Here is a 13,567-nt window from a genome sequence, read left to right on the forward strand (position 1 = left end):
ACTTTCTAAATTATTATATATTTTTTCAATTCATTTAATTTTTTTTATCTCCTATTTCTAATTCTAAAACTCTTCTATCTTTTACGTTCTCTAGATTCTAAACATGAAACGCGTCATTTGAGAAAAAAAAAATACAGACACCAAAACAGATATTAAAAAATTTGCAAGCAGAAAATAATATTTATTTCAGTTACATTATTCTTTCTTTTGCTGTCATGAACCGTCTACTCTTCGATATGTTTTCTTTTTGCTTTTGTATGGTTTCGTTTTTGTCGGCGCTAAGTCAAATACATATGTAGCTGAGACGGCGAAAGTTGTGAGGGTGCGTACATATAGATTGATATATTTAWGTAAATAATTATTTCCAAACGTTTTTTGCGCTTATTTAGGGCCAAAGATTTGTTATTTTTCATTTCCTTAAACTTTCGACAAAATCAGCAAGGCAGAAGTGTGAGAAAAAATGGCGGATAATTCGTTATACAAAAAAATCGACGACGACAAGCGACAACATAGCGGAAGCTGAATAAAATTTGCAATAAAACCACAACAACTTCTTGATTATTAATTTTTTTCTTTGTTTTCTTTAAAAGCATATAAATTAATTTTTTCTTTTATAATTATTATTTTTTGTTTGTATTGTTTTGTTCTTCATCTTTTCTCTTTCGCTCTTTTAGTTGTTAAATGTTTGTTACTACTACTTATTATATAAATACAAATACATACATACATATATATAAATGTACTATATATATATTATGTACGCTCAATTTTTATACACTCATTCGAATTGCGCCCAATATAACAACAACAACAATAAATGTGTTGCCTGGAAACTCATATTACTCATTTACTTCTTATACACCATAATTTTCGCTTGCGAAACTCCTCCCAATTTGAATTTCAATATTCATTTCATTTTTTGTTTTTGTTGTGGGTGTGGGAAAATATTTCCTTAATAAACGTTATATATTCAGAGTCACTGATTTTCGGTAAACTAGCTTAAGATTAAAGCTTAGGAATTAGAATTTAAATAAAATGCTAACTAAAATTTAGTTATGAAGTCATATCGATCGGGTACTTTGTGTACGTATGTGTATGTATGTAATAGGTAGATGTGATATGCAAAGGAACGTTTTGTGTTGTTTTTAGTTTTTAAAGGAAAATTCAATATGAAAAATAATACGAAATTAGTTTTTGGWTTTGCCAATAAATGAAAATTTTTTGCCAACAAATTATCACTTGCCACAAGTATTAATGCAAAATTTCTGTATTCTTATAGGCAGAAAAAAGAAAACATGGAAAATATTAATAAAGTGAAACCAAAAAATTACAAAATATTGCATTTAAGGCAATACAAATCAAAACAACTGTGAAGATAAACAAAAAAGTGATATTTTAACAATTTCGAATTTTTCGAAATCATAAAAAGTTGCGAATTTTTTATACAAATAAGTAATAATGTAATAAAAAAATTAAGATGCATGTAAAAACTGGCATTTGAACAATTTCGAATTTTTCGAAACCGCAAAAACTTGAGAATTTTTTTTATACAAATAAGTAATAATGTAATAAAAAAATTAAGATGCATGTAAAAACTGGCATTTGAACAATTTCAATTTTCGAAATTGAAAAAAGTTTCGTATTTTTGTGACAACCAATTAATAATGCAATAAAAACGTAAAATAAATTGAAAAAACTACATTTAAAAAATTTTGAAATTAAAAAAAAATATATTAAAGCAAATATTTGAGGAAAAATATTGTAAATAACTTGGAAAACAATAATAATAAATATAAATGAAATAATAAAATAAAAAATAAAAAGAAAGCAAAATTAAAAGCATAACCTTTAAAACTTGTTGGCAGATTTAATGGCAAATGAAACAATGAAATTAGTGTTGGTCTGAATTATCTTAATGTTTTATAATAATGTATAATTTATGGAAAATAACTTCATTAAACGGAGCAACAACGATAAATCGGATTAAAAACAAAAGCAAATTATGAATAAATTCTGAAAATCTGAACCCGATATAAGATATAAGCTAGAGTTTTAATTATTCACTTCTTGTTTTTGTCTTCCTTATCTATAGGTATGTAGTGTATGAAATAATGTGGTTTACGCTTAATACATAAATTATATTAATAGTAATTATTATTTAARGTTGGAACTATGGAACGCACAGCGGTCGTTATTGTTACGGATTTCATTAGCAAACTAGCTTTATTAATATAATTTCTTTGCTTGTTGGAGAGTACAGCAAATTTTACTATGAAACAAAACTAAWTTGAATAAAAGTTGTGAATTTCGAAAAAAAAAATAGAAAAAAAATGTTTTAAAACACTTGCAAAGTGGTTAGAAAATGCTGTGGTACGGCAAGTTTAAGTTAACATTTTTACACCAAAAATAATTTTTGTGAACAGGTAGTGTAGAAAAGTTGAATKCGAAGAAAAAATTTAACTTCGAAAAAATTCGAACATTTGAAAAATTTTGAATTCTAAAACTTGTGATCACAATTTGTAGGAAAATTTAATTCGAAGAAATAACGTAGCTTCGAAAAAATTCGAACATAGAAAAAATTTTGAACTTTAAAAAAAATTTGCACAAAAATGTAAAATAACAGTTGTGGGCAACTTCCAAACACTTATGAATCCATTTATTGCAAAATAATTGAGTGCGATATTTGGTTTTACCGAAACTAATATGCATAAAACTGAAMTTTGTCGAAGAAATGATCACCTAGTTTAAAGAGGTGCGATTGTTGTTGTAATAATAGATTTTTCATCCGGTAGATTATAATTATAAAATGCGCCAATTAACAACAACAATAAACATAATTGAAATTAAATTAATTTTTAAATTGTTGAACATAAAACCACTCTTGGAGATTAATATTCCAACGCGTTAGTAGAATTCGTTTATATATACATATTCAAAACTCAATCATACGCAATTTACAATTTTAACGTTTTAAAATCGAAAAATATAAGTTTGCTGTMAAAATCTCATAGTAAAAATAACCGCACTTTTCAATGCCCTCGATATCATGCCACGCCTACCACATCGGCTGCAGCTCCACATACCAGCTAATGCTAATATTTAGGTCAACGCTAAAAGTAATTTATTTCACTTCTTATTTGTTAATTAAAGAGAGTATCCCCTAACTACCTAGCAGTTAAACATACATATTTACAGAGTTGTATTTTTAGTCTATTTTATACGCTTATGCCAAATATAAGTTCGTTTTCTATACATTTAATTGCATTGAACTGTACCTAGTTGTTYCATTGTGTTACACGCAACTGTACTTTTGAGTCTATCCGCCGTTGTTTGCCGTTCTTCAAACGACACCCACTAACYGCGCGCCTGCCAAGGGTAGCCAGCGCTGCTCCAGGTGGACGCGCTAAACTTTCTGCGTTGCAACGCCTGCGCGCACTTGACGCTCATTTGTTATAGCGATGAGCGCGTGCGCGCGCTTATATGAAAGTGTTGCGCGTCGGCACCGTGCAGCATATGCGCTGCATCAGCAAGCATACTAAATGATGTACGGTTTAACATCCTACTAAAAAGAACACAACATACGCACAACAACGCCAGATACAGTGCGCGCCTATAATACTGTCTCAGTAATTCGTGTAGTTAAGATAATTAAGCGCGTCCGACACGCGGTCAGCCGCATGACAACAACAACATGACATACGCGCGCGTGTCACTTGTAAGTTACAGTGTATTAACCAATTCGCCTCACATTGCGTTTACGTTGCATCACGTTGGTCCATTGCTACTTCTATTACCCGACCTATGGGCCGCCGCGTTATCGACGCTGGAGTGCGCGCTGTTATCGGCTAGCGGATCAAGTGGATCGTTGACGTTTGTAGCATCATTGTCGTCCACATCGGACGCGCCGCCCATGACGGCTGCGCGCATCGTGCCGCTCTTGGGCGTTTTGAGTAGCCAACGGTGCAGCGTTGTTGTGCCACTACGTATGCTGGTGGCAGCAACGCGCGCTTTCGGCAAACGCTTACGTTGCGCCAACGCGCTAGGCGTTTTAGTTGTTTTCGTCATGTGTGCTTTGCTATACGGTGTACTAACCGCTGTTGTGGTTGGTGTAGCGTGCGCTAATTTAGTTTTATGATTACTGGTGGCGTTCTCAGCATCACTGTCCATCAAATGATCTTCCTCCGCGGACGCTGTCGCACCAATCATATCTTCCGACTCCTCCAATTGCGCTTTACTACTGCCGTATGCCGATGCAGTGGTATCTTTCATCGCACTTAAACGGCTGCGTCGCTTCATGCGCACCACTGGCGGCAGCACCGGACTCTCATCTAGTGTCCAAAGATTGATTTTAACTGCACCGCGTGAACGCGTGCGCGGACTGTTCACATCGACATGATTCTGGTGCATGGCGATTGCGTTGGGCGTTGCCGCTGACGTTTTGCTAACGTTTGACAAGTTAGCCATGGCGGCCGCGCCGCGTTTTGTCGCCGATGCTGTGGGGTGATGCAAACGCGCGAGTGGCGTTTCGTTTTCTTCCGAGTCCGTTTCATCCGACACATTGTAGTATGTGGAGTTCGTCGTGGTGGTGTCGTGTATTTGCGTGTGCGCATTCCACACGTCCAAACTGTTGGAATTTGTTGGCGCATCCGAATCGTTACGTCGTCGTCGTTGGCGCTGCTCATTGGCGTATGCATGCGTATGCGCGGCGTGTGCATAGTTGGCTTTCTCACTTTCGCTTTCACCGCTACCATTGTCTATGACGCGTTCACCATGCTCGTCATTCTCGTACAACTCGTCGTCGTCAATGTCTTCGACGGTGTCAAGCACAGTTACATAGCTAGCCGCATCCTCGTTTTGACTGTCGTCCTCAGCAGCGTCGTCACTATTGTTTTCCTCATCTTCGGCTGTTGCTGCCGGCAGCGGCGGCGGTGATATATTACTGTTGCGCACGTTGTACTTTCGGCGCTGTGTGTAATATTTGACCGTTGAGTTCTTACGTAATGTTGCCGCCTTTGTTCTTTTCGTTTTGCTAGCGACCTGCTCGTGTTCTTCCGCATCCTCTACCTCCTCGCTCTCCGGCGCATCACTCTGTTCCTCAACATCGTCGCTGCAATGGCTACGCGCGCTATCGTACTGGTTTTCTCCATTCTCCGCGTCGTCGGCCGTATCGACTTCGGCTTCATCAGCGCTCTCTTCTTCTTCGACGGTTTCTTCTTCACTATCACTGCGCTCGTTGTCACTTGCCGTTTGCTCCACCTCTTCCTCATCCTCCTCGTCATCGTCGGCTGCAGCTGCCGCCTCTTCCTCCTCATCAGCGTCTTCCGCTTCTTCCCCTTCTTCATCATCATCCTCATTCTCCTCTTCCTCGCTTTGCTTGTGACTGTACGTGCGCAGTYGCGCCTTATTCGCATTCGTCTGCTGACTGCTACGCAGTTGGCGCCGCTTGCCCGCGCCCCGCGCTAACGCTTTCTCCTCCRCTACTTTTCGCTTTGCGGGCTTCATTTTCGCCGCTSCTGCTCCGTCACTTATTTTGCGCTTGCGCATAGTCACCGCAGCCGTAGCCTGGAGCTGTTTGCGCTGCTGCAGCAGTCGTCGTCGATTCAATAAACTTTGATTTTTCACACCGGTCGCATTTCGCTTCGTCCCCACTACTACGCCGCGCTTATTACTCCGCGCATTATTGGTCTCGACTTCGTCGCCCTCGTCGTTGATGTCACTGTCGTCGTCGTCATCTGTATCCGCATTAACTGCGACCGCTGCTGCTGCTGCCATTGAGGTGCGCGTTGTCTTTCTAGTGGATTTCATTGTGTTTGTCGTCGTCGTCGTCTCCTCCTCAGCCTCATCTTCTGACGACGCTGTGGGTGACGACGACGTACGATTTGTTGCTCGCGCATTACTAGCGGCGCTACCCTTGGCAACACGTTCATGYTCAACACTGTTCGCTCTACTCCTACTACTATTCGTATGACTAATAATATTGTTATTTCTCATGCTGCCTACAGTTCGGCCACGCCAACTCTGGCTGSCAGCCCCCCGACGGCGTTTCACTGGTGAACGCCTGTCTAACACACTATTCTTACGTGCCTCGGTGGCACGCCTCGTACCCTCACCACTACTACTGTTACCTCTACCGTGCCTGGCGACTTTACCACCACGTCCTAATCTTTGTTGTTGTTGTTGTTGTTGCTTAAGTACTCTTCTACTTGTCTTAATCATAGTTTTTGTTCTAATTGTAGATCCTTGATTTTTATTATTAACCTGATTGCTTGCATCCTTGCGATTGTAGGTGAGCATTTCATCGGCTTCAGCCTCCTTTTTCAGCATCTCCTCTTCCTTTTGCAGTGCCGCCAAACGATTGGCTTCCCATTCGCGCTTTTGTGCTTCGATTTCCTCCTCGGCGGCGCGCAATTGTTCGGCCGTCCAGGCGGCGCCGGTTTCTTCTACGAAACGCATGGCGTAGCGTTCGATCGGCGAGAGCTGTGAGAGTAGAGTAAATGAGAGAAAATTGATTTAAATAAGAATCGGAAAGATTGTAAAGCACTTGAGTAGCTGGCGCTGCAGTGTATGCATAACTGTCCGACGTTGAGTGATATAATCAGGCGTTTACATTCGCTTTGACTATGTCTGAACGTCGTTGAAAGCTTTCTATGGGCACCAAACAACCGCGTTCAAACATAAGTGTTGCATTGAACAATTGGAAGTCTAATGCCGTCGTCGAAATTATAATAAAATTCTAAATATTTCCGTGTGACTGTGAGAAGCATAGATGAGAACTCGATGATTCGATTTCGAGGATGCCCATCTAAGGACATAAGGATATCTCTGATAGATTTTAAGGGCCGTCTCATGAGAAAATCAAGAGAATCGTGTTCGTTTGACAAATTTGGATGAAATACAGATGCAAGGCTTAACCTTGCAGTAGATTATATATCTCTATGACTACCGGGTCCATGCCGTCGGTATCTGGTAGCTTTTTTAAAAACTACCTCAGGAGAAAATCGAGCTAGTTTGACAAATTTGGACGAAAAGCAGATCAGTGCCCTAACCTTAGGGGAGAGTGTGTATGTATATTCACGACTGCCGGGTCCATGTCATAGGAATCGCCAGAATTCATGTGTATAACAAGTCGTAGGTCTTCTTAGAGAGAAGAGTGCTACTTGTATAAAAAAAAGTCGGAACTTATGGAGAGCTAATCGATTCCCAGAACAGCCGGTTCTGTTACCGAAATCGTCCCGGATTTTATCCGACTACTACTATTTCTATTACTGGCTACGACAACAACAGCAATGAACAGTTAGTCAAATTTCGAACACTGTCGAAATTTCACCTTTTAAAGATTCTACGACGAATGAGTTCAATAGCTAAAAGAAATCAAATTTCTTGCGAAAAAGGTAGGTTATAAAGTGATCTCGTTATAGCTGCGTCTTTTTGTTTATTCCAACTTGAGGTTTAGACGATCTCATATACAATTCCCCACAAATGCCGGTTCTACGATACCGAAATTGTCTCGAATTTTATCCGGCCGAGGGCGGTTATTTCGAGAATCCAACCCTTTTTGGAATTAGGTAAGTACAAGTAAAAATACGATCACATAGCGGTCATCTAACGGTAAATACAGCATGGTTGGACCATAAGAGGAGGTGATAGACGAAATAGTCTTTGTAGAGATTAGAGTTTAGATTATCAAAAGAGAGTGAATAGTTTCAGTTTGTAGTTGTTGTTGTAGTGACAGAAAACATTCCTGAAGTCATTTCGAGAAAAGGTGCCGAGTTGACAACTTACTTGGAACTGACTGCCGCGCGAACGGGAGTTTCAGGGTTCTTAACCATGGGTGGTGGTTTTAGTTACAGCGAAGACATTTCAGAGATGACAGACCGCAGCCGGTTACATACAAAATCGGATGCCTCCAGATACAAATAGTCCCGACTTCGTATGGGAACCGATTTTCATTAGATCAAGTTCATACGGAACTTGGAATGTCTTTAGCAGTTTTTTTTWWTTTTWTTTTTTATAAGTTTAAGTTAAACTACAATGCAAGGGTTTATCAATTTCAACACAGCACTCACCTGCTTCACTAGATTTTGCATTTCCAAATCGGCTCGACTCATCTCCGTCGTCGCGGCACCTTCGCCTCCCATTGTCGCCTCATCGATGGGTATGGTTTCATCAAACTCGGCCAAATCGGCGGCAGCTTCGGCTTTAGCCGTCTTGGTGGCCTGCACATCCTGCTCATCCTCGGCAGCRGCCARRGCGCTCTCAAACGCACGCAACGACTGCTTCTCYGTCTCAATTTCACTGCCCAGTTCACTAACGATCGCCGCGGCAGTGCTAGTAGAGCTTGACGGTTTGTCAGCGCGTGTGCCATTCGCAATTGCAGCATCAGAAGCACTACCATTGCTGCCATCTTGGTCGGCTTGTTCCAAATTGAAGAGATCCTTGATGGTGGAACTCTTGAAATAGGTTGTAGTAAAATTACCGCCCTCGATAGCCATATCGCTGAGCATACGCTTTTGATTGGCCTTCTTCAGTATGTTCACCTCAATGGTTTTCTCCGATACCAGGCGATAGATGTGCACATCGCGTGTTTGCCCGATWCGATGACAGCGATCTTGCGCTTGCGCATCCATTGTTGGATTCCAATCGGAATCGTAAAATATCACAGTATCCGCGCCGGTTAAATTTATGCCCACACCACCGGAACGTGTCGACAGGATGAAGCAGAATATGCGCTTGTCACCATTGAAACGCTCCATCAGCACTTGACGCTGTTCGACGCGTGTCGAACCGTCCAAACGCAAATAGATGTGACCATGGTAGTTGAGAAACGCCTCCAAAACGTCCAACATTTTCGTCATTTGCGTGAAAATGAGCACACGATGCTGCTCAGATTTTAGCTGACGCAATAGCCGATCGAGTGTCTGCAATTTACCGCAATCGTATTGTATGAGTCGCGGATCTGGGAATTGTGTGGTCATTGCCGAGATCACCGGATGCAGTAATGACAGTTTCGGTGAGACATATTGCGTGACGCGCTGTTCGATGGCGCGCTCGCGTTGCAAACGCCCCGATGTCAGGTGCTGCACGAAGAAACGTATGCGCGGCGCACAAGCCGACGGCACGTAAATCACGAAATTACCGAATGTTTGTCGCAAATCTTCGACGCGCTTCTCATACGACTTGAGTATCTTGCTGAGTGTCCAACTGTCGCGACGCGCCATGGCCGTACTACAATTTGTATGACTACGCGTTTGCCACGTGGTGTACTCCAAGGTTTGATTGGGTTGCACGCATTTCACCAGCGCATCACGACAATCCTCACCGTAGATGGGCACACCCTCGATGCGTCGTCGATTAACAGTCGATAGCAACTTGAGACGGGCAATGCGCTGCTCCTTACGCTTCTCCAATATCTCTTGCATATTATATATGGGATCGCCTTCGGATGTTTCCGTTGATGTTGTCTCTTGCTCGTCAACGTCCATTGTTGTAGCATCATTTGTCGCATTTTTCACCTGCTGCGCAATGGTGCTTAACAATTTCTCCGCTTTCGGTTTAATGCCTACATTGGCTCTGGCGGTGCTTACAGCTTGTATGTTTGTCTGTCCGCTGCCACTCTTACACACCAACGTCAAACGATTGCCCGCCGCATTACCACTGCCGCTTATTGTGTCGCTCAAAGCGCTGCTACCAGCGGAGGAAGTAACAATAAAATACTCCTTACCGCTGCCATGTTGCACGAGCTTGGCGATTTTCGCTGCCGGCGGCGCCAGATTACCGCTCGCTGGCGGTGCAACTTGCACACGCGTCACGGATATGCCGGTAGCGGTGCGTATATTACCAATGCCGCTCACGCCACTGCTGCCGCCACCGCTAGCTGTGCTGTTGGTTACCGCCATGGCCGCTGTGGTCGACGAAGTTGAGGGCGCCATTGAGAGTGCGGGCATTTTGGACATGTTCACCGGATTTATATTGTTCAAGCGCTTCACAAGTCGTATATTCGCGGTGTTCGTCTCACGCAACGGCACCAGTTTATTGCCTTCGGTGCGCATGGCGGGACTGGCGCCGACGCGCACTGTCGCTGTGCTGTGCTGGCTCAAATTCTGCTGCACTTGTTGATCGCGTACGCGTATGTAGAATTTGAATTTGCCACGCGGGCAGGGGGGCGGCGGTGCGGGCGCGTTGTCGATTTCCTCAATCAGCTTACGAGGTGCTTCGAGTACGCGTGACTTGTGCGAAACGTAAGCGGTGARTGTGAGCTCCAAATCGATTAGCAATAAATTGAGCGCATGCAAATCGACGTGCTGCAAGGAGAGAGAGGGGGGAATATTGCATTAAAATGTATTATTTACATACATCAAATGTGGGATTTGCATCTATTAGCTGTGGTCATTGGTGACGCGTTGCATTCTAGGTTATCTATAAATAATTATTTTATGACATTTTGCCTGAACTTTGTGCGATTTAATGTTTGTATTAAATCAAATTTTTTTCTCTCCTTTTATTTCGCTTTGTTTGTGCATATATTTTATTCACCACCGTTCTGGGCGCGACCTTGATGCTTTTCGAAMAACTTTTGTGGTAGTAAAAATATGTGTGGAAAGTGAATATAAATTCTTTAGCGACTTATTTGTCGTCACAAACTTGGCACAAGGTCAATATTTGGTGTGATTTTCGTCCAACGCGAACTTTATCCATAGTAAATTACTTAAAGACACAAAGGAGTTGCGAATATACATACATATTTCGATCTTCTAATAAACTAAATCAACCTTTTTAGTACTTTTTCAAAACAAATCCATCAAGATTACCTTGCTCTTATTGCTTAATATTATAAATATAAATTTTGTAAAAACTATCGATAAATGGATGTAGTTATCGATAATATTAATAGATAAAACTATCGATGTTTTGTGGATTATTTTTTCTTCAACAATTGTCTGGGATTTCCAATTTACGGATCGGTATAAATGAAACTTGACATTGAAAATATCGATAAATTATTATCGGAAAAATTTTATTCATAGAACGAAAATATTGTTAAAAAAGAACTAAACAATTCAATTCGTTTTAATTACCGATAATATTAATCAATAAAATTATCGATGTTGTGTGTGTTTTTCTTCAACAATTGCCTGGAATTTCGATTTTATGGATCGTAATAAATGAAACTTGACTTTGAAAATATCGATAAATTATAATCAAAAAATTTTTATTGGTAGAGCAACGATATTTTTTTAAAAATAATGAAAAAATATAACTCGTTTTAATTATCGATAATATTAATCGATAAAATTTAAAATATAATTATTACAAATAAAAAAATGAAAGTAATTCGTTTAAATTACAATAATCGCAATCGATAAAAAATATAAGTGTTTTGTATAATTTTTAATCTTGAAAAATAATCTAGGATTTCCATTTAGTGTTCATGTTAAGTTCAACTTGGCAATGAAGATATCGATAAAGTATAATCGGAAAAATTTATTCGTAAAACAACGATTGTATTTGCTGAAAAACAAAATAGAGAATATAATTTTTATAAAAGAAATGAAAAATTAAAAGGAGCGGTATTGAAAAAGTATCGATAATTCGTTTCGTTTCAATTATCGATAATAGTAATCGATAGCAAATATTAATGATWTGTGGCATTTTTATTCTTTAAAAATCATCTAGGATTTCCATTTTATTGTTAATAATAAATTTATCCTTCCACTAAAAAAAATTAATAAGGGGGGAAATTTTGTTGGTAGAACGACAATAATTTTTGTCTAAAAACATAATTTTTAATCAAACAAACCAAAAATTAAGAGCAACAATTATTTTCGATAAATTTTTAAAAAATAAAGCATTTTTTATTTTTTAATTGTTCTCTTTTTTCAAGTACATTTAATGGCCGAAAGATTAATCGATTTTATTCATCGAAAATAATGTAAAACAACTCTTATTTTCGAATGGAAATAATTAATGAAAAAATGTGTAGTTTTTTATGTAAAATTAAAAAAATTAAGAGTAAAGGTTATTTTCGATAATTTTTTAATTAAAAATAAACGATTTCATTCATCAAAAATAATATAAAATACCAGTTATTTAGAAATCAATTTAAAAAAAAATTATTTAACGACAAATTTAAAAATTAATGATTATTTTAATTATCGATAATATTGAAGTTTTCAGGTGGCAATAAAAAAACTCAGCGTCGAAAATATCGATAAGTTGTAATCGGAAAAATTTTAATCAGAACTTCGGAATTGTGCAATTTCAACAAGATTTAGGTAAATATTTTATTTAAACTTGTTCTAGAAATTTATATGATTACAACAACTATGCAAAGTGTTTCAAACAGTCGACAAGATGTTTTTATTTTAGTACATTTCTACATGTGCTTTTAGACTATACATCGAGAGTTCATCTAACAATAGATTGAGCCCTACGAGCTTAGGCAACTTGAAAAGCGGGTTAGACTTGTGCGTTTGAGGCCACTTACGAAGAGGTGATCCATGTCATAAGTAGGCTTATTTTATAAGCGATAAACAAGAAATATTAAACAAAATATTAATTATTATTTTCCCTTAGAATGCAACACAATAATTACCAGAATCAATCAGACAAATGCCTCGCAAATGCGAACATCCTTTTTATTCCGAACCGCTCAATAATAGATTGGTTCAGAATGTCAGTGACAATTTATCATCATCTTAAAATCGGTAATACATAACATTTGCAATAAATTTTTAATCAACTTTATGTTAATCATTATTTGTTTTACATACCGTAAATGGATCGTATTCCAGCAGATCGTAAACAATTCTCGGCGCCTCATAGGTTATGCCATCCATTTGAAATGGCGATATTGTTGGACGCACTTCAAACATATTTGGATGATTACAGACTTTGCGCAGCTGCATGAGCACATTGATGACGCTCAAAAGGCTGCCGGTCTGCAGCGTTTCCTTGGTTCTATGAAATTATTATGATGACATAAAATTAGTATGGATTCAAAGAAATCAAGGTATGAAATTTCAAAGAAAAATCTTTGGCTACAAACTCACTTTGCGCGGCTCATAAAGTCATCGTACAAATAGCGCTGACGATTGGACAAACGACACATTACAACATGTTCGTATTTTTTCGGCATTTGTTTCTCGACTTCCTTTTTGAGGCGACGCAGCAGGAAGGGGCGTATGACCTGTTAGAAGAAATRCAATAAATATAGATTATATTAGTGGAGTTAATACAAGCAGGTTGGTGGATTGTATTACATACCTTGTGCAGGCGACTTATGAGTGTCTCATTGTACTCCATATTGCCTTCGATCATGCCGGTCATGGGATTTGAGAACCATTCTTTGAATTCGCGATGCGATGAAAACACATAGGGCATGAGGAAATGCATAAGCGACCACAGTTCCATCAAATCGTTTTGTAGGGGAGTGCCGGTAAGCAGCAAACGTCTGGAAATTAAGAAAATTATTACAGAAACAACAACAAAAATAACAAAAATGCATACAAAATAAAATAAAAAAAGAGATTAAATAAAAATAATTAATTGAGATGTTTTTAATAATTAA

General features: G+C 38.9%; 1 protein-coding gene across 3 annotated transcripts in view; it reads right to left on the reverse strand.

Moving 5' to 3' along the window:
• Positions 1–13,567, reverse strand: part of LOC108968781 (helicase domino) — a 43,800-nt gene that overhangs the window by 8,846 nt on the left and 21,387 nt on the right. For all 3 annotated transcript variants that reach the window (XM_018933021.1, XM_018933022.1, XM_018933020.1), the window contains exons 8-12: positions 13,264–13,450; positions 13,050–13,186; positions 12,771–12,957; positions 8,067–10,301; positions 6,259–6,477 (exon numbers count right to left, since the gene is read on the reverse strand). In XM_018933021.1, coding sequence (XP_018788566.1) covers positions 6,259–6,477; positions 8,067–10,301; positions 12,771–12,957; positions 13,050–13,186; positions 13,264–13,450 — 2,965 coding nt within the window. The remainder of the gene's footprint in view (positions 1–6,258; positions 6,478–8,066; positions 10,302–12,770; positions 12,958–13,049; positions 13,187–13,263; positions 13,451–13,567) is intronic.

Source organism: Bactrocera latifrons, unplaced genomic scaffold, assembly GCF_001853355.1.
Source record: "Bactrocera latifrons isolate USDA-ARS-PBARC rearing strain unplaced genomic scaffold, ASM185335v1 scaffold_23, whole genome shotgun sequence".
In the NCBI taxonomy this organism is placed as follows: domain Eukaryota; kingdom Metazoa; phylum Arthropoda; class Insecta; order Diptera; family Tephritidae; genus Bactrocera; species Bactrocera latifrons.